Source organism: Amphiura filiformis, chromosome 1 (assembly GCF_039555335.1).
Source record: "Amphiura filiformis chromosome 1, Afil_fr2py, whole genome shotgun sequence".
NCBI lineage: Eukaryota > Metazoa > Echinodermata > Ophiuroidea > Amphilepidida > Amphiuridae > Amphiura > Amphiura filiformis.
Window position 1 is genome coordinate 21,092,298 of NC_092628.1, and position 27,404 is coordinate 21,119,701.

Genomic DNA, 27,404 nt, shown 5'->3' on the forward strand with positions numbered 1-27,404 from the left:
GAAGTCAAGGAAAAGCTTCATCACAAGCACCCTCCCTCTGCAAACAACATCATCAGAGGCTCGCACCCAGATGTGGAAAGAAAGGCCTTCATCTGAAGCAGCCACCACTGAGATGGGGATTCAACCCACAGAATCACTACCTCCAGGAGCAAACGAAGTCTGGGCAAACTGGAGCCGCCTTAACCGCCTCCGAACCGGTGTTGGGCGTTGCAAGGATACCCTTCACAAATGGGGATACATCAGTGGCCCGACCATGTGTGATTGTGGACAAGAACCACAGACGATGCAGCATCTGCTGGAATGCCCGCTTTTGGAAGAGTCTGTGACGACAGACGATCTGGCGCAATTTTCTCAACGGGCACAAAAGTGTGTTTCTCAGTGGATAAGTACAGTTTGATGTAAGGACACGAAAGAAGAAGATATATACAACTAAATCATGTTGCATAGGCGGAGGAAGCTTGGAAAACCAGGGTACACGTCCTCCCCCCCCCTAATTTTTAAATCCTTAAAAAAGAAAAAAGAAAGCAATAATTGCCATGTGCAACTTTTTTTAGTACATCGAAAAGCACCATGTTTTGGGCCCAAATAGGGTAAAATTGCACAATTTTGCGCTTCGCGATCACGCAAACTGGCCCATCAATTTAATAGCAAAACACACCATTTCGGCAGTAGTGTAGACAGGGGGCGGAAGGGCCCCTGACAAAAAATGAAAGAGAATAGTGCCCCCAGGGTTGTAGCTACGCCGGGCGCTGCTGGCAGGGCCGCCCGGCACCCGGCCTGGGCACCCGGCACCAAAAAAAAAAAAACTTTTTTTTTAAATTTTTTAGGGGTGATACCCTTAAGCGGGCCCCTGGACCCCTGGCCGTAAGCGCGAGAGCTCCACGCGCTACGCGCGCTCGGCTTCGCAATAATTTGCCACCTGGCATAGAAATTGGCCTAGCTACAACCCTGAGTGCCCCTCTGACAAAAAATGAAAGAGAAAATCTGGAGAGCAAAGAAAAGGAGCAAGGAGGCCCTTTTCCATATAAATTCAACCCTATCATGGGCCAAAATATTGTCACAATAAAGGTATTTTCATCCCATCATGGGCGAAATACACAATTTTTGCACGCGTTTTGTCCCAAATAAAGCCTTTTTTTGAAGCTCAAATACATGTACAGTCTCTCTAAAAACAAAACCGGTGTTGCAACTGCAATTTATTTATCCCGTCTGTGCCCCCGAAATTTTATTCACCCCTCGACCAAGAAAACTGGCTACGCCCCTGTATTTTGGGCTAAAATAGTCTTGATTTTGCGCGCTTCGCCGCAAGAAAAAGTCCCAGTAAACATAGGCGCGTGTAGATCCGGGGGGATGGCACATTCAATCATCCCCCCCAATGTTGACGCCTGTTGGCCTATGTGTGTTTCTGACCAAATTAAGCTCATAATTGGCCATTTTAGCTAGCCCTACTAGTATAGGGCCTTTTGACTGTGGTGATCCAAAACCATGCATGCATAAAACCTGGCTATGTCCAGAGAGCTGCTGCCAGTGACTGCTAATTCCCCTATCTCGGGGACAGCGGTTAGTGGGTTGTGAGCTGTCACTGGGTTTTTAGCAGTTCTCAGTATATAGCATGGTGTATATAATGTGTAATATAAAAAAAAGGCCCTGTGGTAGGGCTAATTTTAGCCCCCAAAGTACACATTTTTGCGCTCTTCGCGCGTATGTAATCCACTTTTACATCAAATTTCATTTGTTTAGCTTCCAAATGGCAGAAATTTTAGCGTGCTACTTTAAAACATTTTCACAATTCCACATAGGCCTATTTTATATCAATGACATGCGTGAGTACAATTTCATTGCACTTGAATACCGGTACAAATTTTAGTAGGCCTATCATTAGTGCCATTTGAATGGTAGTAGAATTGAATTAGTAGAATGGTACATTATGATGGGGGGGGGGGTCAAAATAGTTTTGAACCTATATGAGGGGGGTCAAAAAAGTTTTAGGTCCATTAAGAGGGGGGGTCAAAAAAGATTTGGGTTCGCGAAGAGGGGGGTTTAAAAATTTTCGACATGAAAAAAATATTTTCCAGCCCCCCCCACCAAAGTATTTATGAACACTCCCTTATGATAATATGTCCTCTCATAGAACTTAACTGCATGTTAAATGGCCAAATAACCAGTGGGGTTTGTTATTTCAACTTAAAATGGACATCAACCCTTCCTGTCAGTTATTACTAATATTATTTCAACATTTTGAATAAAGAATAACAAAATTAAAATTTGACGGAAATCGTACATTAAGGTTTTAATGAGAAATACAATTGGTTTTGTTTGGAAGCAGTGATTTAAAAACTCTGAAAAGTGCCCAAAGTTACCCCATTTTACGGTAGGCCTACATTACAATCGTGTAAAAAACAGAATTAATTTTTTTTAGGGCGTTCTCCTCACTCCGCAGCAAATTTTATAATATGGCTTTAACCAAAATGTCTCGAAGTGGGGAATGCAATTTTGCAATATTATTTTGTCCGGGAATTTTGTACTTCAGTCTTCAGTAGCTTGAATACTTCAGTAGCTTAAAAAATGGCTATTTAAATTTACCAAATAAAGAACCGTAAAATACCCTATCTGGAAACAGGACACCTTAAAAAATAATCCTGAAATCATTAATATATTTATTTTACTTCCATTCACTCACTCTTAATATTGCTTTACGGATTTTTACCGTTCACAGCCACACCCTGATTCACACAATTTGATAAAATTTACTCACCCTGTATGTTTGTACCATTAACGCGCAATGGATTATGGGGGAATGTGATCATCGTTATTTCTGCGCATGTCAGTGTTTCCTAGGCGTTCAAAATTTTAGCCGAGTGATGAAATTTGGCGTTCGGAAGTCCAATACTTTATGCTGAAAATCAGCTATCTTTGAGTATATCGGAGATTTATTTACCTTTTCAGATTCACCATGGATTTGTCTGCCATGAAAGTCGGCATGAATGTCGATATACAAAGGAGTGACGGTAAATACATTAATTTTATTCATCGCTATTCACGGTGACTCATATAAAGTTGCAGAATTCGACAGCTTTGACGACTGACGTCGATGATCGATCTTGCCGGTTTCATTAAAAACAGTTTTCATGGAAGCCCTAGCCCTGTCCCCTCTAGTCACACCCGCAGCATTATTAAGCTAGATTTATTTAAGATCATATTAATCAAATATCTACTTAAATTCAAGTTTCAACTCAAGACAAGAGTCAGACACACCGTCACACGTTTTTGCAGTTGTTGATCGAGAAAGTAGGTATTCACTCGGTCGGACATCCGGGAACATTGTCCCCTTCGTCCCCTTTGTACAAGCGCGCCCATAGCAACCAGCTTGAGAAAGGGGAACTGCACATGCGCTGCACATGCGCACACTGGTTTTACAAGGCTATTTCCCCTTTGTGACGTCAGCCCGACCAAGAGAATCCCAGGCAAACCGGTAATACTAAAATGCAGAAAACCTTTTGACGAGCGCGAATTGTAAAAGGATACATCGCGTATTTACTGCGTTGCACGCACTTGTCTCTGATTGGCTGCTAAGGCGATATGTTGTTGCTGAGTGGAAATTTATGAATGAACTGTGCGCCGTACGCGTTGTTAGCGCCGAATTTGCAACATCACGGTAGTCGCGCTCGTCAAAGGTTTGCTGCATTTGACTATAACACATTTACTAGTCAGCAAAATTCGCCGAGACCGGGGCCCAAACACAATGCATATTTACATAGAAATTTGAATTTTTTTGAGAATAGGTCGGTGAAGGAAACCTACATAAATATGTTTTCTATACTTCACTTGACCCAAATATATGATTTTTATGGTGATAATCAAGTCGCACATGGAATTTTAGAGGATTTTGATAGCAGTTCCATTAAAAAAGCTGCTATCGCCATGAGACTAAGATCTAGAAACACCCCTAAATGCCGTTTGGGGAATTTTGCTAGCAGAATCTTTTTGATGAAAGTCAATCTTTGACAAGATGTAACTTTGTTACGGAAAGTGCTATGACAAAAATGTTTTCAGTTTGGGCTTTCTTTACTCAAGGGCTTTAATTTGATATGTAAAATGACGCAGTTTGATGGCAAATTTGAATTCACCTAGCGTACCTAGAGAAAGACTATCATGAGTATGACTGTCAGTGACTGTAAAAAACAACAACTATAATTCGTGTACATCGTTGAACCATCGAGTTAAAGTAATATTCAGATTTCCTTTGACAGCATAACCATCGCGTATACGCGCGCGACGTCAAGCGCGTGCATTGGACCTTGTGCAAAATAATTATAATACGCGCTGGACGGCTAGCACTCAGTATACAGTACGCTTAATTTGTAAAAGGAAATCTGAATATTACTTTAGTAGCTCGATGGTTGAACATTTCAATTCAACTGACGCTTGTTATATACTCAGCCACTAATCATGCTAATACATTCATGAGCGTACAACGCTACTCTACGCGTCTATATAATATCAATTATCATGCAAGGTTATCTGCGTACAACACATGAACAGCTTACTACTTGTAGCCAAAATAACAAATTCTCGATCATGATGATGAGAGGATGTACCTTCTGCGTCAGCATAATTTTCATAGAATAACACGATCGCGCGACCTGCATGACTGAACCTTGACCTTGCCTAGCAACGACCGTGTGATTGGTCAATTCTCGAAAGCTGTGTTTGCGCCGTAAAGCGCCGGTCTTTGTGTAGTACGCTCGACGCAAATAACTGTGCGTAGTACTGCGTACCCAAGTTGGCTCTCATGATAGAGAATTTAATATTTTGGCTATAGTCTACTACGCATTGCTCGAGAAGTCTAGCCAAGAATTTGCTCGCTGATGGCTTTGACACTGACCATTGCATTCAAAATCTAGTCGGATTCGCTGAAGCATGACACTGTGTAAAGCAATGAAAGTTCAGAAATAAACAAGAGTTAGATTTAACTTGTGTCGTGGAGCAAAATGCTCCCCATTTTGGGGACAACCTGCTACACAAATTTCAGCTTGTACATGTATAGCAATGTTTTACAATGTAAACATGCTAATAATTATAAGAACATCACCTATATAAATATATTGCTACGTACATTTTTTTCTACCTACCATTAAATTGTTCCACTTCCTAATTGAACCCATCTTACAAAATTTGGTTAAAATCAATCATTGTCTAGGCCTCTAGGGGGTCCACGAGCCAATCAAATATGTGCCCATCCACCACAAACTGGTCGTAAAGTGGGCATTTTCCATTTTGAGATACAATCAAAAACAGTATATGGATTTCTATGTAAAATATAGTAGGAATTGACCTTTGATGAACTTCACTTCCAGATGTCAGATGAAGCTGGTTGAGGTGTCATTTTAAAGCTGAAAGTGAATTCTTTTAAAATCTGCAATAAGGGCTATTTCACGTTAAGTGTGCACTTTTCAAAATGGTGCTAAAGCATTTCTGGTTACCTGAATTTGGAACATTATATAATGTGGGTGATTTTATTAGATGGGTGTTGTGGAGGAGCAGCTACAGGAGCATTTTCATTAAATTCTGACAACTTTTTATATCAGATTTTTGCATTTACATGCATTTTCAACACATTTCTGGAGTCCCACTTCATATTTTGAATGTCTTGTGAATGATTTCTTAGGAATATAAATAAGCCTCCTTTGTAGCTATTACTTTGGTCCAGTATTGCGAAAATTATGACCATTTTCGTAATTATGTAGATTCTGCGTTGAACAAAAAAAGCGATGTCCTCTCCACAAAGCAAGTACTATCAAAATTGAAACTAAATTGGTAGTTCCTGCCAAAACTTGCATCTGTAGAATCTTCAGGGTGTTCCGCAATCATAAAACAGGACAATTAGTTCTGAGGATATTTGTATAAAATATCACAACCTGCCAGTTTTGGTGTCTTGATTCACAAGTTAAAAGTGTGTCCTCTCCAGAACAGGGGTAAATCGGCAATTGACACAAAATCAAGGGTAAATGTTTCACTTTATTTTAACAAAATTAACCTTCTCCTTCCCTCTAACAAGACAAGGCATTAGTTTTTAATCACAATACTCAAAGTAGCCAATATCTGATGATATGTTGTTAAACAGAATGTCCTCTCCAGAACAACCAAAAACTGTGGTCCGTAACAGCTCACAAAAAGCATGTACTTTTATTTCAAGTGAATGTTTCATCTAGATATTGACAACACATCTAAAGTGAACATTTGTAGTCAGAAACATCTATTTTCAAGATATGTTTTGATGGTGAAAGTGTGGATTTCATGCCTCACCAAATAGCTGTGACCTGTGTCGGGATTTACAGGAGCCTTCATTAAAAGTAAAATACAAGAGATGGTATGCTTTTCTAGCAGTATTTGTGTGTAATAACATCTAATGAAAACTTTTAGACTGATGAAGATAAGTATGCTGCTTGAATATCAGTGAAAAAAAAGTGAAAAACTGATTGTTAAACAAAATGTCCTCTCCAGACACCCATACGTTGGAAAGCTCAGAAAACACAAGTTCTACTGAAAAATATGGGAACTTGACAATATTTAATTAAAACACATCAGAACTAACATTTATGATAAGAAAAATGATACACAAGAGGATATACTGTTATAATAAAGTAAGAGTTTCATGTTTTTCAACAATGGTTAAACTTGCTTCTGGATTTGCAGAAGCCCGCACTTTAATTTTTAAACAAAAAATGTCATGTAGAATGATTAAAAAATGTATATTATCATCTGATGAACAATGTAAACAAATGCCAATAATTTTGACCCATACATTATTTGAACTACATAGCACTGAAGTGGTTAATGTTGTTTTGTTTAAAAACAAAATGTCCTCTCCAGACGCCATGCATTTTCCCATTGAAACTTTAGTGATGAATTTAACAATGTTATTGATGATCCCACGCTCTGATATTTTGGAATTGAATTTGGTACATCATGAAGTTTTAAAAATTATAGAATTTTTATGAATTTAAGGACTTCTAATTTTGACCCTCTGTGGGACTGTAAGTGTACGCTTAAGGTGAAATAGCCTAAAACAGAAAATGATCTAGAGCCGACTTTACTACCACTTCGTGGTGGATGGAAAGTCTGCGTCATTCTTTGACGCACAGGTTTTAATGAAACAAACTTTTGTGCGTCAGAAGCTTCAGAAACACGTCCATGACGCAATGACGCAGGTTAGTGCGACCCTTGCTCTTGTGGTACTTGCTACCAAATAGTGCAAGGGTTACCATTTTTGCAGTGAGATACCACAGATGGTGTTGGAATGCTCGATCTGATTGCACTTCAGGAAACCACAGGATTCACATCTTTACACAATACAGTTTCAGATCATTCCAAGGGGCATCAATGGCCCAGAACATCAACAAACTGGAATAAACTACCGTAACACATTGAAGATCATACCACAATACAGGACTCCAACAAATTCAACAAAGAAGCAACCAACTACCTAAAGCAATCCCATTCCTGTCCATCTGGCTTCACCTGAGCATTGGGCAGGATTGAGACAGAAACAGAAAATGACATACACATTTATCCACCAGGAACTTACGAACTGTGTAGATACTGGCAGCAAAAGCCACAAAGTCCTTTACTTTTGGCAGCTACATGTAGTATTTTGTTGTACTTGTTCCTAGGGGAGTTGCAAAATTGGCCATTCCAGCAGACAGATCTTGATGGTATGCAAAGTTCAGCTTTGCCGTCCATCAGGTTGTGTGCAGCGCTCTAGGTCACTTGCAATATTTCAGTTGATGTTGAATCTTTGTCAAAATATTCTGTTTCTTTTCAGCTTTTCACGCTGAAATGACAAAACAAACAGTCAAAAGTCATCTGATATTCTGATAATACAGAAAAATTGATATCATTAATTAATTGCCTTTCTCTCCTGTCCAGGGCGTGTTCATTCTGCATGTGTAAGTGGCATCAACAAAGCAACAGATAGCGTGACTGTGGAATGGTTTGAGAAAGGGGAAACCAAAGGAAAAGAGGTGAGATCACTGGGTTACTTACTTACTTTTGATTTCTCTTTGGCCTAACGTTGGCAAGACTCTTATCACTTCTTAATAAGACTGGCGTTCCGTAAACTGAAAATGTAAATGGGTATGGTGCTTTCACTTTTCTGTGCAGGAAAACTTGGGAATTGGGTGTTGTAATTTTATTCTGTCAACAATAACAGAGCATAAAGCAGGGACTGCCTTTTGAGGCGAGTGAGAGCAATCATTCTCTACCATGTCTACTGCTCTCCTTAAATCTGATATAGGAGAGTGATTTTTAGCTCTCCTTAGTTGACCATTCTCTCTTTACATTTTGTTGTAAATGTGCTAAACAGCTCTACTTGAAGGCTCCAGTTAGAGCTATTTAAGACTACATGCTCTTTTTGGTTGAAATTTTTGGCGGGAAATAATCCCGCCAAAACATTAAAGTAATCTTTTCCCACAACTACATATCATAGTCAGGAAATTAATGATGCATCTGGTAGCTTAGACCATAACTTTCATTATACTTAGTTGCAATTATCCCAGAAAATTCTTGATTTGTTTTTACAGTGTCTTGAATTGTCGATGTTTTTGATCAAAAAACATCACTCGGTGTATTTTGAAACTCGAGGCATTAACTCGTCTCAAATTAGCCCCAAATCATAATTTATTATATGCACGTGTAGCAAACACCAATATGAATAATTGGATGTTGTTTGCGGAGCCTAAATTTGGTTTGATTTTATTTTACAGTAATTCTAAGGTGAAAATTTTGACCTGACATTTCCGTTTTGGATTTCCAATTTAAATTCATTGATATGTGATATTTTGAATAAAATACGCTTACCTTTCTGCAACACTTCCCGTATCATCAAGCATCTGCTGATAACCAACATTTTAGCTGAAAACAGTCCTTCCTATCATTTTTTGAACAAAATATGGTTCAAAAGTGCGTACACTACGCGTATATACTGGGACAGCGAGGTAATGAAGAGAGCTATTTACGGTGGGGTATCTATTGTAAGCTATTAGGGTAGGCCTATAGTATATCTTCCTGCAAGTGACATAAGGGCGGTATATTCAAACGCTAATGTCTGGATCATTGAGTATCGATTGCGCACGTATACATGCAACATGGATGTGTGTGGTCCTCCCTAGGTTTTGACATGAATTACAAATGACGTCGTGAATGACCCAGCGTTTTCATTTTATTATTACTAAATTAATCGTCGTTTATCACGAGTCCTAAGAGTCGTACCAGTTCAATTCATCAAAATTAATTTGTATTAAATGAAAAACAAACAGACAAGTAGAGTCATATGTCTTTCTATGACCGTATTCCTACCAAAATCTGATTTTAAATACACTAGAAACGTGTTGATGTATATCTTTTAAAATCACAGAATGTTAACCACAGTCACCGTGGCACAGTAGGCATCTTTAACATTCATAGTGCAATTGGCAGTGGTTCAACCGGTGAAAATTTTAGTATTTTTATTCTTTTTACTAATACGCTGTGCCGTTTTTCAAACACGCCCCTGAATGAAATTGATGGGCAAGTACCCTTAATGCTCTCCTGCAAATTCCAAATGACAGTCCCTGATAAAAATATGACAATATTTTTGCCATACGAAGCATCAGTCAGAAATATTTTGCACACAAACATTTCATAGTAGCCAGAGGTTTCTGGTGGAATAAAAATCTCAACTTTTTTGAGAAAAGTGGGCGATGAGGCTGTGGATCATGAAATGCCCCCCTAGAACTTCATCAATCTTTGGGGTAAAAGGGTCAATAATTGTTTTACAGTTACTTATAACATTGCTATGTGGAACCTCGACCTTGTAACATTACTATGTGGAACCTCGTACTTAACAGAAAAATATTGATCAGTATTGATAATGGATCAATATCACCGTTCCCTCTCTAGTTTAATATTGATTACTATCGCACAATGCAACTTCTCAGCTATCTAAACGTTTGACCCTGAAATAAAAAATCAATGCAATTCATGTGCGATAAATAATTACTATAAATGTTTGAATACAATTGGTATTCTCTTTGTGATCAGTTTTTAAACCATTCCCATCATACATACATGTACCTCAAATGCGGAAATGTTACTCTGATCATTGGGGCAAATGCAGGCCAAGGTTTCAACACCATAGGCGTAGATCCCGGGGGGGGTATAAATCCCCCCAATATTTTGCCGGGGGGATGCTCCATACAATCATCCCCCCAATTTTGATGCCTGAATATGGGTTTCTGACCAAATTAACCTCATATTTACCCATTTTAGCCCCAAAAGTGCACATTTTCGCGCGCTTCACGAGCATTTATTCCACTTTTGCACAATATTTCATCAGTTTAGCTTCAAAATAGCAAAATTTGCATTTGCACTAGACTCAGTACACCGGTCGATCTTACCGCTTCCGATGTTGATTAAGATACTTCTTGCATCGATCCCGAGATGCGGAAAAACCAATAGTCATTTTGTCCCACATAAATGAATAAATAACAAAAACCCCGATCCCCGGTGGACTCACCCAAAGGTGACGTCACACCATATGATCGTCCCTTATCCTCCTTGGTCTCCGACTGACACAGACGTGCCTATCGATTGTTCATAGCACTGTGTATCAATTTCTCGACCAAGGCGAGATATACGGTTGTAGTTTCACACCTTAGGTAAAACCAAACCGGTATTGTTCGGCTGAGGATAGTTTTGACGCCATTTTCTGGCGAAAAAGTGACAAAAAACGATCCAAAACTTAGCTACATATCGTGCCTCCGTTTGTATACGGGACACACGAGCAATTCAAAATGGCCGCTCGTTGGCGCCATTCATTTTGTTTCCCACGTAAAACAACCATTGCAGCCTGTAAGTTACAATAGATGTTTGTACATACACATTGTATTTCATGTACGGTAGGTTATTGTTGCTATGTTAGGGTGATTACTCTATCGTTATGTCTTCATTACCGTCCGATAAGACGAGTTAATCAGATATTCATACGGTGGGGATTGGTAGGGACCCGTCTGACATTTTAGTAATAAAGTTAGCCAGTCCTTACTTTACCACTAACGTTAGCGACCAGCCTCCGTGCTCAGGTTTGCTTACTGGGCTTGAGTCGGCGTGTTGGGGGGGTAGTGCCCCTCCCTTTTCTCCTCGCCGCCTCGGCCCTGTCGGGCTTGCCCTTCCCTGGTGACGGAGCGGGACCCACACCCGCTCTGTTTCACCCACAGGGAGTGCTCACGATCTTCTAGATGTCTTTCTTTTGCTTAGGACTCTCCGAGTTCCAGCTTGACGATTGGGATAGGCTCCGTCATCGCCATAAGACGAAGAAGAAATCTACCAAGGGCACTGGTAAGGTCGATCCGGTGGATTCTGCTGTGACAGCCCCTATGGGTCATGGCAGGTCTGCTTAAGGGGCTCCGGTCCCGGACAAGCAGGCGGTTCCTTCGGGACTGCTAAGCGCCCAAAGGCTCAGCAGCCAGCGAAAGCACTGACTATACGTCCGGAGCAAAGTAGCAGGCAGCAGAGCGGTAACCACCAGCGAAAACCCTAACGGGTTTTGCAGCAGGAGGATACCAGTCGATACGGTAGATTCTGCTGTGACAGCCCCTATGGGTCATGGCAGGTCTGCTTAAGGGGCTCCGGTCCCCGGACAAGCAGGCGGTTCCTTCGGGACTGCTAAGCGGCCCAAAGGCTCAGCAGCCAGCGAAAGCACTGACTATACGTCGAGCAAAGTAGCAGGCAGCAGGCGGTAACCACCAGCGAAAACCCTAGCGGGTTTTGTAGCAGGAGGATACCAGTCCTCTAGCGAAAATCCTCACGGGTTTTTAGCAGGAGGACACCCGTCTGTTGCAGGCAGATCTCCGGCCCGATCTACGAGCTCAAACAGCCACAGTAGTAGCCAGCGACGGGCAGCATGCAAGGGTACCCGGGCTTGCCTGGGTTGAACCCTAGCATGCATGGGTTCAGCAGAGACGATACCGCGGCTAACGCTGTGGGTGTCTTAGGAGAACCAACTGGGGTTGTCACACGGCAGCGTTCCATGGCGGGACCGCCGAGTGATACCCTGGGCCCTAGAATAGCTGCTGGCTGTCCACAGGGACTGGCTGGCGATTATTCAGGGGTTGGGCTCGCAGTCTCTCACGGGACAGCGACCCAGGTGCATTCGGTGGCAGCTACAAAGGCGAGCTACGGCTTGACTTCAGTGGTAGCCGCTATGCACCCGCCCATAGCTGCCGTGAGTGGTCCGCCACACACAGCGACCTTGGGCGAAGCTCTAGAGGGTACAGTAAGTAGCTTGAACAGCCTAGCTGATCAACAACCCACTTATGTCCTCGAGAGCCAGCGGAGCGTGGGTGATCCATTATCGTCAATGGGTCAATTACCCTCTCTTGATCGATCACTGTCAAAGCAACAGGGCATAGCTCCATTGATTGGCGCTGCCTATTCAGGTGGCGAGGTGATTGATCGGGGTATGCACGCTCAGCTACCCGTGGTACTAGGCAAGCTCCCTCTAGCCAAGGGACAGCCGGTATAGCGGGTATCCATACACATCGGCTTGATCCCCTTGCGGGGAACGCAGTGAGGCATGGGTACAGTGGTACACAGCCGGGAGCCCTCACGGGCACCTACGCTGGAACCACGCATACAGCGGTACACAGCCGGGAACCCACGCTGATACCGCACCGGTACCGCAGCACCCGCCTTAGTCGCCACAGTCTCTGTGGCAACAAGGGGGGGGGGCGGTGCTGGTACTGCAGTACCATGGGGTTACCCTGGTGGCGGATACTTTCGTGGTCAGCTGCCGGCTGGGTATGCCCGTGGTACCCGCCGCAGGGTGTTTCTTCCACGGCCCAGCACCGTGGCAAGTGTCGCCAGCGATGGCTACGCAGTACCAACATCAGCTGTTGACCAGGCCAGTCGGCATGGGGCTAACCCAGATCTTGATCAGGGTAGGCCCCGTGCTGCTAGCGCTAGGACGACGGCTGCGAGAGCATGCGGACCCAGTGGTGCCATGGCGGATACCTCAGGGTCTTGGGAGTACTCCCTCTTCTGCTGGCAGGTAGTCGGCGAGCCACACAGTGGTTATGCCTTCTTACCCGCTTTCAGATGCCCGTCCTCAGTTACCGTCATCATCGGAGCATGATACGGATACTGTGGGCGAGGGAAAGGAGTTGGAAGCTGAGTCCGGTAGTGACATCACTACAATCTCCTTCCCCCGCTGCCCCGCAAGGGGAGCAACAGCACTGATCTTCCTCCGGACACCCCTAAGGGGAGTCCATGGAGGAGGACCAGGGATCCTTTCAGTAGGATGCTCAGCTGCTGCTTCCTCACAGGGGCGCCTGCACTCTCATTCCCGGCAAACCTCACGGGTAGATATCGTGCGGCTGTCGAGCTCCGTACAGCTATGGCGCCGCGTGCTTGCACGCTTGCCTCTGCGTGTAACGCGGGAGGACCACGGGACCTACCTGAGGGGATCCGAGAGGGACCCAGATGTCGTCAAGCGGGGCGCGCTCAGACAACATCTGAGCTCTTCCGCGAGTGAGCCTATTAGCGATGCTAACAGCTAGCCTCAACGAGAGCTCCATGGGCCTAGCCCATAGGGTGTCCACTCAGCGCCCGGGGTGGGGCCTGCCACTCCAATCGCTCAACGCGATGGAAAGGCATGGTCCTTTTTCTCTTTGGATGCTTCTGCGCTACGGTGGAGGACCGTGCAAAGAAGCTACCAACGGGAGCACTCTGAAGAAGTCGGAAACTGCCCTTACCATGGGTAGGAGCCCCGACTTCCGCAGGCCGTGCACCACCAACAGTACCCGAGCCCACTACCTCTGCAGCACCCATTTCTGGGAGGCGCAAGGGTAGCACAGGAACAGCTGGCAAGCCCGAAGAAGAGCAAGCGCTCTTCCAAGGGAAGCTAGGCAGAGCATTCCTGGGGGCTCAGCGGTTTTTCCACAGGGGATCTCCCAGTGGACGACCGCTTATGGCTTTCACCCAGAGGTGGGAAACCATCTCTTTGAGCGCCTGGGTATGGTCAGTGGTGAGTGGGGGTTACAGACTGGCAACCCAGTCTCCCCACATTCGCCTGCACATTTCAGAGGTCCACAGTAGTGCCGTCAGACGGCCCCCAGCGTCGGGCACTACTGACAGGGATCACACAGCTTCTCACGAAGCGGGCGATTGTCCCGGTCTACCCCCGTTCTACGGGTGATCTTGGAGCCATTGGCTCCAAGGAAGACCGGCGACGGGAGCCCCATCCGGAACCGCAGGCTGTTGAACACGTTCTTCAGGCCCAAGAGGTTCAGAATGGGGACTCTCGCCTCGGTGCTAGCCTGCCCCATCAGGGGCATGGGAACAACATCGCTAGATCTCTCGGACGCCTATCTGCATATGCCAATCGCCTCTCAAGATCGGAGGCATCTGCGCTTCTAGGTACAGGTTCAAAATTACCAGTTTTGATACCGCCATCCGCCTGTCCATCTCTCCCAGGGTGTTTAACACTCTTGGTCAGAGCGGTGGCAGCGTACCTGAAGCACAGGGGTGTCAACATCAGTTGCTACCTGGACGCTTGGCTCATATCACAGGACGCACTCCACTGAAGACTACGGGTCTCATGGGGTTGATAGTCCGTGGGGTGCGGGACCCTGGATTTTTGATCAGCTCAAAAAGTCCAGCGTGGTCCCGACGCAACACCACTATTTGTAGGGGCCCAGATCACCCTCACGGAGGGGTTCGCGGTGCTCTCACCCGAGCGGGTGATTTAACATGGTGCGGTGTGCCTGACTCTTGGCCGAGTCTCGGGCAAAACCCGCTGTGGCATGGATGAAGGTGGTAGGCCTAATGGCCAGTATGGTAGACCTCGTGCTGTACTGCCGTTTCTACGTTAGGCTTACCCAACTACACCTTCTAGCCTGCTTGCAGGCCCAGTCGTCACCCAATCGCCCTCGCGGTTCCGTTGTCGGAGATCGCGAGAGAACTCTGGTGGTGGACCCATCAGCCCAATTTGACCCAGGGTGTCAGGGTTCCGGCACCCCGGTATGTCACGTGGTGACGACCATAGCGTCAAAACGGGGCTGGGGGGTCCACATCCACGGAGACTCCGTCTCGGGCCTATGGGGGCCATAGAGACAGAGTATCACATCAACCTCCCTCGCTTACGAGGAGGTGATCGTGGAATCACATACCGTTGTCCTGACGGATAACACAACCGTGGTAGCCTACCCCAACAGACAAGGGGACTCCGAGCCACCACGATTGAGCCTGCATGCACGACACCTGATAGGGTGGTGCAAGTTCAGGCAGATCACGATGAGAGCGATACACATCGCGGGCGTCACCAGCATCCTCGCGCACAATCTGTCACGAGGAAGGGTGTCGGGACCAGCAGAATGGTCCCTTGCTCCGCGAGGTCGCTCAGGCGATCTTCAAGGGATGTACCACCCCACGAAAGATCTGTTCGCATCTCATCGCAATCATCCACTGCCGGTGTACTGCTCAAGGGTCGCGGACACCCAAGCATTCACCGTGGACGCTCTGTCCATAGACTGGGGAGGATGACAGCTTATGCAGTCCCTCCGATCTCACTACTCATGAGGGTGGTGGCCAAGATCGGGTGGGAAGACTGCATTGTCATTCGACTAGCGGCAAGGCCGCTGGCACTCCCAGTACCAGATCTACTCCGGATGCCCGGAGCGGAGGTACCAGTCTATCACTAGAGCACCTGCAGTTAGCTGCATGGCCCTTACCAGGAACGCGCAGCGGAGGGATACTTTTCATCAGAAGCTGTTTTTCTCATCGCCGGGGCTGACGGAAGTCTACCCTCCGTGCGTATAGCCAGAGTCTGGCTCCATACTACGCTTGGTGCAATGAGACAAATAGCTCTCCCGCTAGAGCCTCTGTGCTGCTAGTTCCGGAGTTTCTGACAGAAAAGTTCCAAGCAAGACTTCAGCGGGCCACTGGGGCCAGCTATAAGTCAGCTGTCCTCTCCATTCACCGAGGTTTCGAGACGGGTCGACTATCATAGCCGATGGTTACCTTATTAGTCTACGCCTCGACGGTATGTTCAACGAGTGTCTACCAAAAAGGAAAGTGATCCTCCTAAGGGATCCCAACACAGTCTTAGATTACTTTAAGGGTCACCCTTTTGACCTTCCGTCAAAAGCGACGCTTAAATACGTAACTCTCAAGATGGCTTTCCGGTTTGGCGTTGGCTTCGGGACGGCGGTGCTGAGTTGCACACGGTCTCGAGGTTAGCTTCCGTGTTCACAAACACTGGAGCGACACTTTTTCGGCGCTCTGTTCTCGTGACTACGAACGGGCGCGGTGCATACCGACATTCGTCCCTCTCCAATCCCCAGGGTTGGGCAAGGTTCGGCTGAAGCCAAAGATAGGCTGGGGTGTCCGATAAGGCGCTGCAGCACTATTTCTTCCGAACACAAGCCTTGCGAGGGTCTCACGGCCGCATTCATCACCCTTACAGAGCCTTTCGGTCCAGCCGCTGTCGCAATGGCTGGTCCAGGTGTTGGTGGGGTCCGGGGGATCGCGAAGGTTTCGCGTCCCACGACCCACTCGACACGAGCTATCTCATCATCTTGGGTATACCGTTCGGTTGTCCCTTGAGGAGATCTAGCAGGCGGTGTCCCGGAAGCCACCTTCGCCCTTCTCTACGATACTTCCGTTTACGTTAGTAATCAGAGACGGGCGGGAGGTTTACCGGGACATTGTTCGGCGATCATAATACGGTGGTGTACGGGTACCAGGTTTTCAGACTATACAGAATACTCAGCATGGTAAGAACCAGTGTCGCTATTCTTAACCACCAAACTTATTAAGTAAGGAGGTTTATGTCTGTGATCGCGTGGTCTTTTTTGTTTTCCCGACCGTTGGGGAAAATATTTTCTGACCTCGCGAAAACCATCGTTACCCGCTCCCGGTCCCTGATCAGGTGCTGACCGATCTTGTACCTCCATCCGTCGGTTACTTGCTAGATCGATCTTTCAGATGTTGATGCAAGAAGTATCTTAATCAACATCGAAGCGGTAAGATCGACCGGTGTACTGAGTCTAGTCCCAAACAAAAATGTTTGGTAGACTCATAACCGGTGCGATCTCTACCTTTCCGATGTTGATTATCCCGACCCCGCCACCCCCTACAAGTTTGGTCCGAGTAGGGGATCCCAAGTCGGATAAGGGATTTATCATATGGTGTGACGTCACCTTTTGGGTGAGTCCACCGGGGATCGGGGTTTTTGTTATTTATTCATTTATGTGGGACAAAATGACTATTGGTTTTTCCGCATCTCGGGATCGATGCAAGAAGTATCTTAATCAACATCGGAAAGGTAAGATCGCACGTTATGAGTCTACCAAACATTTTTGTTTGGGACTATTTTCTTATTCTGTCGCCAAAAGGTGCTGGATTCAATAAACTTCATGATTTTTTTCCAACCCCATCCCCCCAATGTCAAAAAGAAATCTACGCCACTGTTCAGCACATGTTGCAATTAACACTAAATTTAGTCTTCCTGATTGATTTCTTTGTAATGTAATTTCAACTAATTTTGTATAAATGCTGGAGTTACGCACAGATAGGCTCATTGTTCTACAGTTAGAAAAGTATAATTTTAATAAAATGGCAAACTTTATGCATTAGTTTATGGACAAGATACTGTGTATACTGAAAAAGTTGAAATTTTTGCGGTACTGTTATTTCCGCATTCCAAGCACGTACAATGTACCGCTAAAATCGCAATGTGCCAATATGTTCCTTTTTGTGTATAGGTCAGTGTACGAAAGCTTAACATCATGAAATTTAAGTACAATTGAAAAAGTTAAAAAAAATTGCAAAGTGCAAATAAATCTCCACTTTTACAGTACCGTCCATGACATCAGTTTAGTCCCTGGCTATGTTGCAAAGGATTATGGGTAGACCTTCAAATGTCCAGTGGTTTCCATGAAATGACCTTTAAATAATTGTATAAACAAAAAGAGGACAGATTGTGAATTGAGTTCATTTGATACATAATACATTAGTACCGTATGTAAGTTTTGGAAGAAAGTCTCTGCGTAGAAGAATATTTTGAATGTAGATGTTTGCCAGCAAGTAGGCAGTTTTAGAGCTGATCTGATTTTGGATTCAACCACAATGGGCAGGAAAAGGTGTGCAAGTCGAATTCCGATACCTGTGGATCGGAGATCCAAATGGAGAAAGGTAGGGTTAACATCACAATGTGAAAGCTCCAAAATGATGTATAGGTCCTACAATGTATGTATGTTTGTTATTAAAAGTTGTGGTTTGTTGATGGGGTGGGGTACATAAATAAACAACCAGCAATGAACCTACTCTAATATGACTGTCTCTATTTAACACAAGGATTCAGGGGTCATGATTAGATCTAGAACAATGCTGCACTTATTCAAGAAGTCGAGCTCACCGATAGCTTCACATTTGATGAAGCATGACACTTTGTGAAGTGCTGTAAAAGATACAATTGACTCATCAAAATAACTATCGTCCAAATTTAAACATCAACCGAATATTTACAATGTAACAAAAAATGACAGTAGTGGACTGTCGCCTCAATTGCATAACTATTGTGTGCAAATTTGAAGCTAGAGGTTTCGAGTAATGCTGTATAATGTTCCATTTCCATAATTGGCGAGAAAACAAAATGTATTTTCCTCTTGTCAACAACCAGATCTTGGTATGTGTACCATCTGGCCACATAAAAAAATAAATGTAGATATTTATAGCGTTTTAAGCTGTAGACAGTCTCAAAGCGCTTTACATTTATTCCGCCGTTATTAGAATATGTCGGAACCACGTTTGCTACCTACAAATGGCGCAGGGTTCATCAGTACAACAACTGTGACTACCCCTAACAGCTTCCCATTGCACCTGGGTGGGGTGAAGCAAGCAAGACAAAGCGCCTTGCCCAAGGGCGCAACACGGTGGCGGGACGGGGATTTGAACCCACGCACGTAAAGCAAGCTCTCAGATTATGAGTCCCAAGGCCGTAACCACTGAGCCACCGTGCACATGTCTACAGATGATTTCAATTCATGTTGCACTGATGAACACTATTTGTTATTTTATAGTTCATAATTTTGTTGCACAACTATAATTATTATGCCACTAGGGGGAAAAGCTATTTGTGTGTGACCATAGCCTTTGTTAATTCTCTCTTTTGTCCTAGATTGAAGCATCAGCAATATTTGCTCTAAACCCAGAGCTGCAGGCGGTGATACCAGAGCCAGCTCCGGCACCAGCTCCAGTCAAACAACTACCACCATCCAAGCTACCGTCAGCTAGAGGGCGTCCTAGTAGTGCAAGGCAACCTCTGAATCATGTGCAACAGAACTCTCCCAAACCAAACAGTGCACGAGGTATGTAAGAAATGTGGACATAAAGAGCAAATATGTGAAAACTTTAGTTAAATACAGAACTTACTGTGTTTTGCACTATTTTTTTAGCAAGGAAACTTGACTCGCAACTTTGTTGTGTACACTCGCATTATAACTAATTTCTCTTTAGATCAAGCATTATTGTCATACTGTATAGTTAGATTCATCAGTTATTTTAGGAAAGTCAAGTAAGCTTTCAGATGGCAGTGCTTCTGCTTACATATATATACTAACTTGTGTTAGCCTACTTACATGTACATGTACCCCCATTTTAACAACAGGAAAGCCAGCAGGGTTTTATCTTTGGGGGAGGGAGCCCCTCCAATCTGTCAAAAATTTGCCTGATCCCCTGCCCCTAACTTGATACTAGTCCCCACTTTTTGACAAGAGCTTGTCCCCACAAACTAAAATTTGTCCCTGTATAAAATATCACACTTTTTGTATAATTGATAATAAAAATCGCAGGAATTTTCATAATTTTGCTCTGCGTCATGCAGTTTTTGGCCTTGTTGGGAATATTTTGTGTGTTGCCCATGCCCCTCCCTTATCTTACTTAATACCCATATGAGCAGTTTGAGAACAGCAATTAACTCACAAAATGCTGCCCTTTTGCCCCTCCCCCTTATTTCGAGATAAAATCCTGTCAAGCATGATTGGGTTATTCCAGTTGAAGTGTGTTTGTGTGCTTGAATATTAATCATCGCTTCTCATCCACAGCCAATAAGAATAACTCACCCCAAAGAAACGCAATCAATAAGCATAGCTCTCCCCAAAGAAACTCTAACATTGGTAAGATCCAAGTCTCTCAATTAGCATGAATGGTTGGCAACAAAGAGATTATACTTAAAGAGTACCAACTTAAAATGTAACGCTACATGGTCAATCCACCATTTTTGTCTGTCGCTCATGGAGGGCAAATAGTGCACCTTTTTTGTGCTTTGGCATTTTTCAGCATGAGCCCGAAATTGAATGATAATTTTTGTTATTAAGATTTAATTTAAATCTGGTCAACCAGACATACCTATTTTTGACGGACGAACCAACGTTGCGACTGAAACCTTCAGTCTTCAGCTGGGTTGTGATGCAAATGACCTTGAGTACCGGACACTTCCGGTATTGATGACAATCGACGAGGAATGTCCTGTATGATCCTGTCCCACGCACAAGGTGTGTAATTTTTGTTGTTCCGCTTGAGCGACGAGTGTTACAAATGTTTGTGCACTTGGCGCTTAGAGCACATTTTAGGCACAACCCGTTACATGCAGAACGCAAACAACAACAGACTTTGAATCAAAGTTGGCGGGCGCATAGCGAAATTATCCCGAGGTACACTATTTGCTCTCCATGAGCAACACACAAACATGGCAGAGTCGGTACTCTTTGGTTCTACCTCGTTGTTGTCAAAGGAATGTTTTAAATCTCTCTCTCTCTCATCATCAGAGCAAAAGTCTATGCTCTCGGGAAGTATCAAGCATGAAAGTACATTGTATTGCTGTGTAAAAGATGTTGTTAGATGAAAGATCTCATTTAAAGTTGTATTTGTTGCTGCTCATTTTAGATTATCGATCGTGTCATGTCATGTGTAAATGTACTGCAGAATGCTGAAAGAAGAAAAATATATTTCACAAGATTGACTGTTTTGGGTTTTAGTTTAGTTTTGGCTTGTGTTACATTATTCATGAATATATACCATTTAAATTTTTTATTTCAGTTTGATATTGTTTACCAATTCAGTTTTATAAATTTCATGTTTTGAAAAATAAAATATAAAGGCCCTATATATTTTTCAATGTGGAATGAAATCAAATGTGTTAATTTCATCTTAATTTTGTCTTGGAATTTTGTAATTTAGTGGTGCAGGCACATTTATTGATGTTTTTTCATTCTTATAAAAGCATTTGCTTGTATAAGCTCTACACAACACAGACCATGGAAGTATTAAAAAATTTACTTTACTGATTCTTTATAACTTGCTATGTGCAGAATGTACATACAAAAAATAGATAATCAGTTTTGTTTTTTTGCTAATCCATTCAAAGAGAATCATTGCGATTTTTTTTGCAAGAATTGATTATCCAGATAATTTTCCGCTGATTTTTTGGAAGACTTTTATTAAAATGACAAAGGAAGATGATATGTTTATAAATTCAAATGACTTTCTGAATTCTGACCGGTTGCAAGAGGCTAATAAACATGCCTAATTTCGTAATTTTGTAGGCTATTATAAGGGCCGGCTCCTCATGTAAGATGCTTTGAAATTCTTGTTTTGTTCACAGCTGGTCAAAAAAATGGTAATGCAGGCACACCAACTTCCAGGGGTGAGATTTCAGAGTGCAGTGTGATACTAAACTAACCAGAATTTGTACTAATTACACCATAACATGTCAATGACTGGATGTTTTTACAGATCTGTCTAATTTTGTTTTAGTAAACCCCATCCAAAATTAATGATGTGGTACCCAATCAAAAAACCACAAATTGATTTAAAACCACATTATTGCTGTGAGTGTGATTAATAAAATGCATTTAAACTTACAAGTGCGGTGGTGGTGGTGGTATGCATTCACTTCAGAAGATTTGCAGTGTTTTCATTTTGCACATACATGTATATTTCTAGAATACAAATTTTTAAATTTTAATTATATTATATATCGAGGGCTCAATGCAACACCAACTCAACTCCATTTAGCATAGTCAACCTGACCATTCCGACGAAAATGAGATTTTGGTGCCAATTTTTCAGAAAATAATGGGCTTCCCAGTAACAACAAATGTCACAACCACAGTAAAGGCACAGACCAGTGAAACATAGCCTTTCAAATATGGCCTATGAGACCAAAATTAAACACAATTTTCTCAACATGGCCGAAATGGACATGAGGCTTTGTTCCACTGAGCCCTTGATATTTCTTTTGGTGGGAGTAGTTTATTAATTTTTTTAAAAATGATTTCACAGTGTGTAGAATCTTAATTCACTCTTTGTATTTGTCACAGCCATCCAAAATGGCTCCCCTAAAAGAAGTGCTACTTTGGGTAAGGTGCCTGATTATAAGTTTTATGAAAGCATGATTTTAATTCCTCTCTTTTGTATGTCTGTATTATATATATTATGTTTATTATTCATTCCATGTTTTCAACAATATCATCCATTTTGTTTTTAATACGGAACTGGAATGTCCATTTCCCTCAAATCAAGTTTTGAGTTGAACACTTGAGTTCAACAATTTGGATATATTCTTGTTTTTGAAAAGATTGAGAAAACGGGATAAATTAAAGTTATAATGAAAAAAAATCCTTTATAGCCGCCAACTAGTCCAAGGATAGTATTACCGTAACCACTCGGGTTTAAGCCCACCCCCCTAGATGGGGAATTTCACTTCAAAAGTGGGAGTGGGCTTATAACCGAGGAGGGGCTAGTAGTTGAATTTAAAAATAAGTAATTTCTATCATCTTTATAAAAATTTTTATAATTTAAGTATGGATGTTAATTTTTAACTGATATTTTAAAAATATTTGTTCTTAAATGTGAAAGAAAAGCATTGATATGATTTTAACTTAGCCAAAATGACTACTGGGCTTATACCCGAGTGCACCCTTGTTCCCCGAATGGTTTGAAAAATAGGGGGTGGGCTTATAGCCGAAGGTGGGCTTATACCCGAGTGGTTACGGTAGTTAAAAAGAGAATTGACAGGTGGTTAATTGAAATAAAAGAGTGATTGAGTTTGAGATTTTTCTCATTATTTACAATTTATTGTGAAATTTACCAGAAAAACTTACTAATTCATTATGTAATGTTGACAATGTGAAATTTATCACAAAACCATAATACTTATCTATGAATTATTTTAATATCCCGTTACACTCTCAATTTTGACATTAAGCCTGGCGGAATTGTTTAAATTATTAACTCATATTGTCATATAAACTATTTCAAACTGTTTTATCCTATAGTATTTCATACACATTTACAGCAGGCATGTTCATAGCATAAATAATTTACTGATTACCAAAGTCTGTCGCTTCCACCTTACAACTATTACTAAGAAATTGATTAGGAAATGAGCTTGTCGCACCTGCTGACTCAGTTGCGACTCAGACAGACGACACTACCGGCTTTTAAGAATTAGGGGGCAATGTAGGATACACAAGCACATGACCATGTGTCAATGTGTGTATTGTGTGAAAAACTGAACTGTCTCATGAATTCATGATGTTATATAGTCATAATGTAGAGATGCGCATCATCACTGATCATGTGAAAGGCTGTTGGCTCATAATGAATTCATGATGTGCAGTACATGAATTATGACATATAGATGAATTGTTCAGTGTGAGCAGATGTGTGCTTCATAAAAATACATATAAATGTGGTCACTGGTGATGAATCACTGAACATTGGCACCTGTAAATGGTGTAAATTTAAAATAAAAAGGACTTATATCTAGAGGAAAAATAAACATAACAGGTGACAGGAACTAATTCTTTTGAGAGAAAAAATCTTAGTTGTATCATTCAAATTTAGTCATGGGCAGGGGTCAATTTCAGAAATAATTGATTATTTGCTACAGTGGGTCAATTTCAGATATTTATTTAATCATTGAATGTTTTGCTAGAAAATAATAGATTTGATATATTTGTGGATTCATGCGGAGCAATAAGGGCTGTAGATTATATACTGCCAATACTTGGTATTAATGTCCAATACATGTAGGAGTGCAAAACATATGTAGGGCTTTGTAGAATCTTTCTATAAAATAGTTCTGATGACAAACTGATATTGTGACAGACATGAATTAGATTTACCTGCACTAGCGGGACACCCGCGCTACGCGTGGGTCCCCGCTAGGTGAGTAAATGGGAGCGTTCACTAAAACGGGAGGAATTACTGAACAGGTAGAATCATTGAAAAGGTTAATTTCATTTATCTGAGTCTGACCCTCGTTAAGCCTAAGTTTCCATTTTAGCTTCTTTCTTTCTTTTTAGTTTCTTCTACATGGGCCAATTTTGTTCCATTTTTAAAAAACATTTTGCTGCTAAGCTTGCAAATTTCCGTTACCATGTTTTTTATTTACTCAATCCCGTTCCCATTATTTTCTAAATCTGTCCTTTCTTACATTTCCTGTTGACTTCATTTTTATTTGCTGCTTAGCTTGTGATTTCCCGTTTTCATGTTATTTATTTAGTTCCGTCCTCAGTTTAATAGCTTTTTTTTATTTAAATCATCTAATTTTATTAGATTTTATTATTCTTTCCTTCTTTAGCCTATTTTATTCCCGTTTTCATTTTCTTACTGTGACTAACTATAGGCTAACCCACATACTCGTAGGCCTACCTGTCTGTCCTCGGGACACCCGCGCTACGCGCGGGTCCCTGCTAGGGGAGTAAATGGAAGCGTTCACTAAAACGGGAGGAATTACTGAACAGGTAGAATCATTGAAAAGGTAAATTTCATTTATCTGAGTCCCACCCTCGTTAAGCCAAGTTTCCATTTTAGCTTCTTTCTTTCTTTTTAGTTTCTTCTAGGCCTACATGGGCCAATTTTGTTCCCTTTTTAAAAACATTTTGCTGCTAAGCTTGCAAATTTCCGTTACCATGTTTTTTATTTACTCAATCCCGTTCCCATTATTTTCTAAATCTGTCCTTTCTTACATTTCCCTGTTGACTTCATTTTTTTATTTGCTGCTTAGCTTGTGATTTCCCGTTTTCATGTTATTTATTTAGTTCTGTCCTCAGTTTAATAGCTTTTTTTATTTAAATCATCTAATTTTATATTAGATTTTATTATTCTTTCCTTCTTTAGCCTATTTTATTCCCGTTTTCATTTTCTTACTGTGACTAACTATAGGCTAACCCACATACTCGTAGGCCTACCTGTCTGTCCTCGGGACACCCGCGCTACGCGCGGGTCCCCGCTAGGGGAGTAAATGGGAGCGTAGAATCATTGAAAAGGTAAATTTCATTTATCTGAGTCCGACCCTCGTTAAGCCAAGTTTCCATTTTAGCTTCTTTCTTTCTTTTTAGTTTCTTCTACATGGGCCAATTTTGTTCCATTTTTTAAAAACATTTTGCTGCTAAGCTTGCAAATTTCCGTTACCATGTTTTTTATTTACTCAATCCTGTTCCCATTATTTTCTAAATCTGTCCTTTCTTACATTTCCCTGTTGACTTCATTTTTGCTGAACCATGAAATGGTATCAGCCTATATGAGTGAATGTTACTAGCTTACTTACTTACTAGCTTACTTACTTACTAGCTTACTTACTTACTAGCTTACTAACTGACTAACCATTTGGTCTGAAATGGACATATCTCTAAATGCCACAAAGGTATGACCCCATGAGTGGTGTCATATGAAAGAGGAAAACATAAAGAATATAATAAAAATAGTTCCAAACGTCAGAGGTCATCCTGGGGTCACAGGGGTCAAAAAAGGTCATTTTAACCGAAAATGCTCCGATTGAGCTCAAATTTAAATGCAATGATCCTTATGACATTCTAAGCATGTTTAAAACATTTAAACATTTATTTCAGGTCATTAAGGGGACATAAAGGGGTCAAAGGTCAAGGTTTTCAAAATGCTCCAATTGAGCTGAAATTTAAATGCAATGATCCTTATGACATTGTAAACATTTAAAAAATATTTCAAAATTCATTTAAGGTCATTAAGGGGTCATAAAGGGGTCAAAGGTCAAGTTTTCCAAAATGCTCCGATTGAGCTGAAGTTTAAATGCAATGATCCTTATGACATTCTAAACATGTTTAAAATATTTTTAAATTCATTTAAGGTCATTAAGGGGCAATAAAGGGGTCAAATGTCAAGTTTTCAAAATGCTTCAATTGAGCTGAAATTTAAATGCAATGATGACAGTGGTATAGGCCTACCACAATATACTGCCGAAGCCACATGGTTCAGCTATGGTGCGGTTATCGCTCTTGTTTATTTGCTGCTTAGCTTGTGATTTCCCGTTTTCATGTTATTTATTTAGTTCTGTCCTCAGTTTAATAGCTTTTTTTATTTAAATCATCTAATTTTATATTAGATATTATTATTCTTTCCTTCTTTAGCCTATTTTATTCCCGTTTTCATTTTCTTACTGTGACTAACTATAGGCTAACCCACATACTCGTAGGCCTACCTGTTTGTCCTCATTTTGTTTTCTTTTTAATTACAGTATGCCTACCTCTTCATGTTGTTTGTACTTTTTAACACACATCTTTTCCCGTATTTATTACGCCCGGTATTATCATTCATTGCGCGACTCTCGTCGCTTTTACGCTTGCGACATGACGTAGTGCTGCGTTACCCATGGCGCTATCGCTGCGCTTCTGTGAGCGGCTTGGCATTAGATACGCCCGTCACGACGCGCCGCACGGCTAGCTTGACAACTGACTCCCTTTTTGTTTACCCAGCATAGCAACGTACCACATTTTCACTGATTTTGAGGCCAATTCTTGACCGTTTTCAACCAAATAAAGTTTAAACACGTTCCGTATATTCATCGATCTCCGTATGATTTTGGCGACATTTGGATCGAAACTGACGGAGCCTTTATAGGCATACATAGATACATAGATACATAGATAGATAGATACAACATTTCCCTATTTATAGTAAGATATATCTAATTGACTTTCATTGATTCAGTTTGTGTTGTTTTATAGGTCAAGTTTTTCATAGGACCTTTTCTTCCAGCTGATTACATTTTCATTTCATACAGGCTGTATCAAAATGATTATGTACCCATCAGCTTTTTTTCTAATTAAATGACTGCTTCTTCCACATTCGCACATTAGATCCTCTTTAAATGACTTTAAAGGAGTATTTCGTGATCCTAGCATCCTCTTTTTATGACATTTTTCAGTAGATATTCACGAAAAAAGCTTATTCCCAAAATTTCAGTTGATTCCGGTTTTGCTTCGCGTGTTATGCATGATTATGAATATTACACTGCTCCATAGATAATGTGTTGTAATTTCGTT

The 27,404-nt window shown here is 42.0% G+C and overlaps 1 protein-coding gene across 6 annotated transcripts in view; it reads left to right on the forward strand.

The window, feature by feature from the left end:
- Positions 1-2,829: 2,829 nt before the first annotated feature.
- LOC140168297 (kinesin-like protein KIF2A) overlaps positions 2,830-27,404 on the forward strand; it is a 59,280-nt gene continuing 34,705 nt past the window's right edge. For 2 of the 6 annotated variants that reach the window (XM_072191691.1, XM_072191978.1), the window contains exons 1-5: positions 2,830-3,008; positions 7,930-8,024; positions 19,217-19,406; positions 20,142-20,213; positions 21,701-21,742. In XM_072191691.1, coding sequence (XP_072047792.1) covers positions 2,954-3,008; positions 7,930-8,024; positions 19,217-19,406; positions 20,142-20,213; positions 21,701-21,742 — 454 coding nt within the window. In that variant the 5' untranslated portion in view covers positions 2,830-2,953. The remainder of the gene's footprint in view (positions 3,009-7,929; positions 8,025-19,216; positions 19,407-20,141; positions 20,214-21,700; positions 21,743-27,404) is intronic. The other 4 variants (XM_072191841.1, XM_072192049.1, XM_072191766.1 and 1 more) reach the window with 3 other exon arrangements.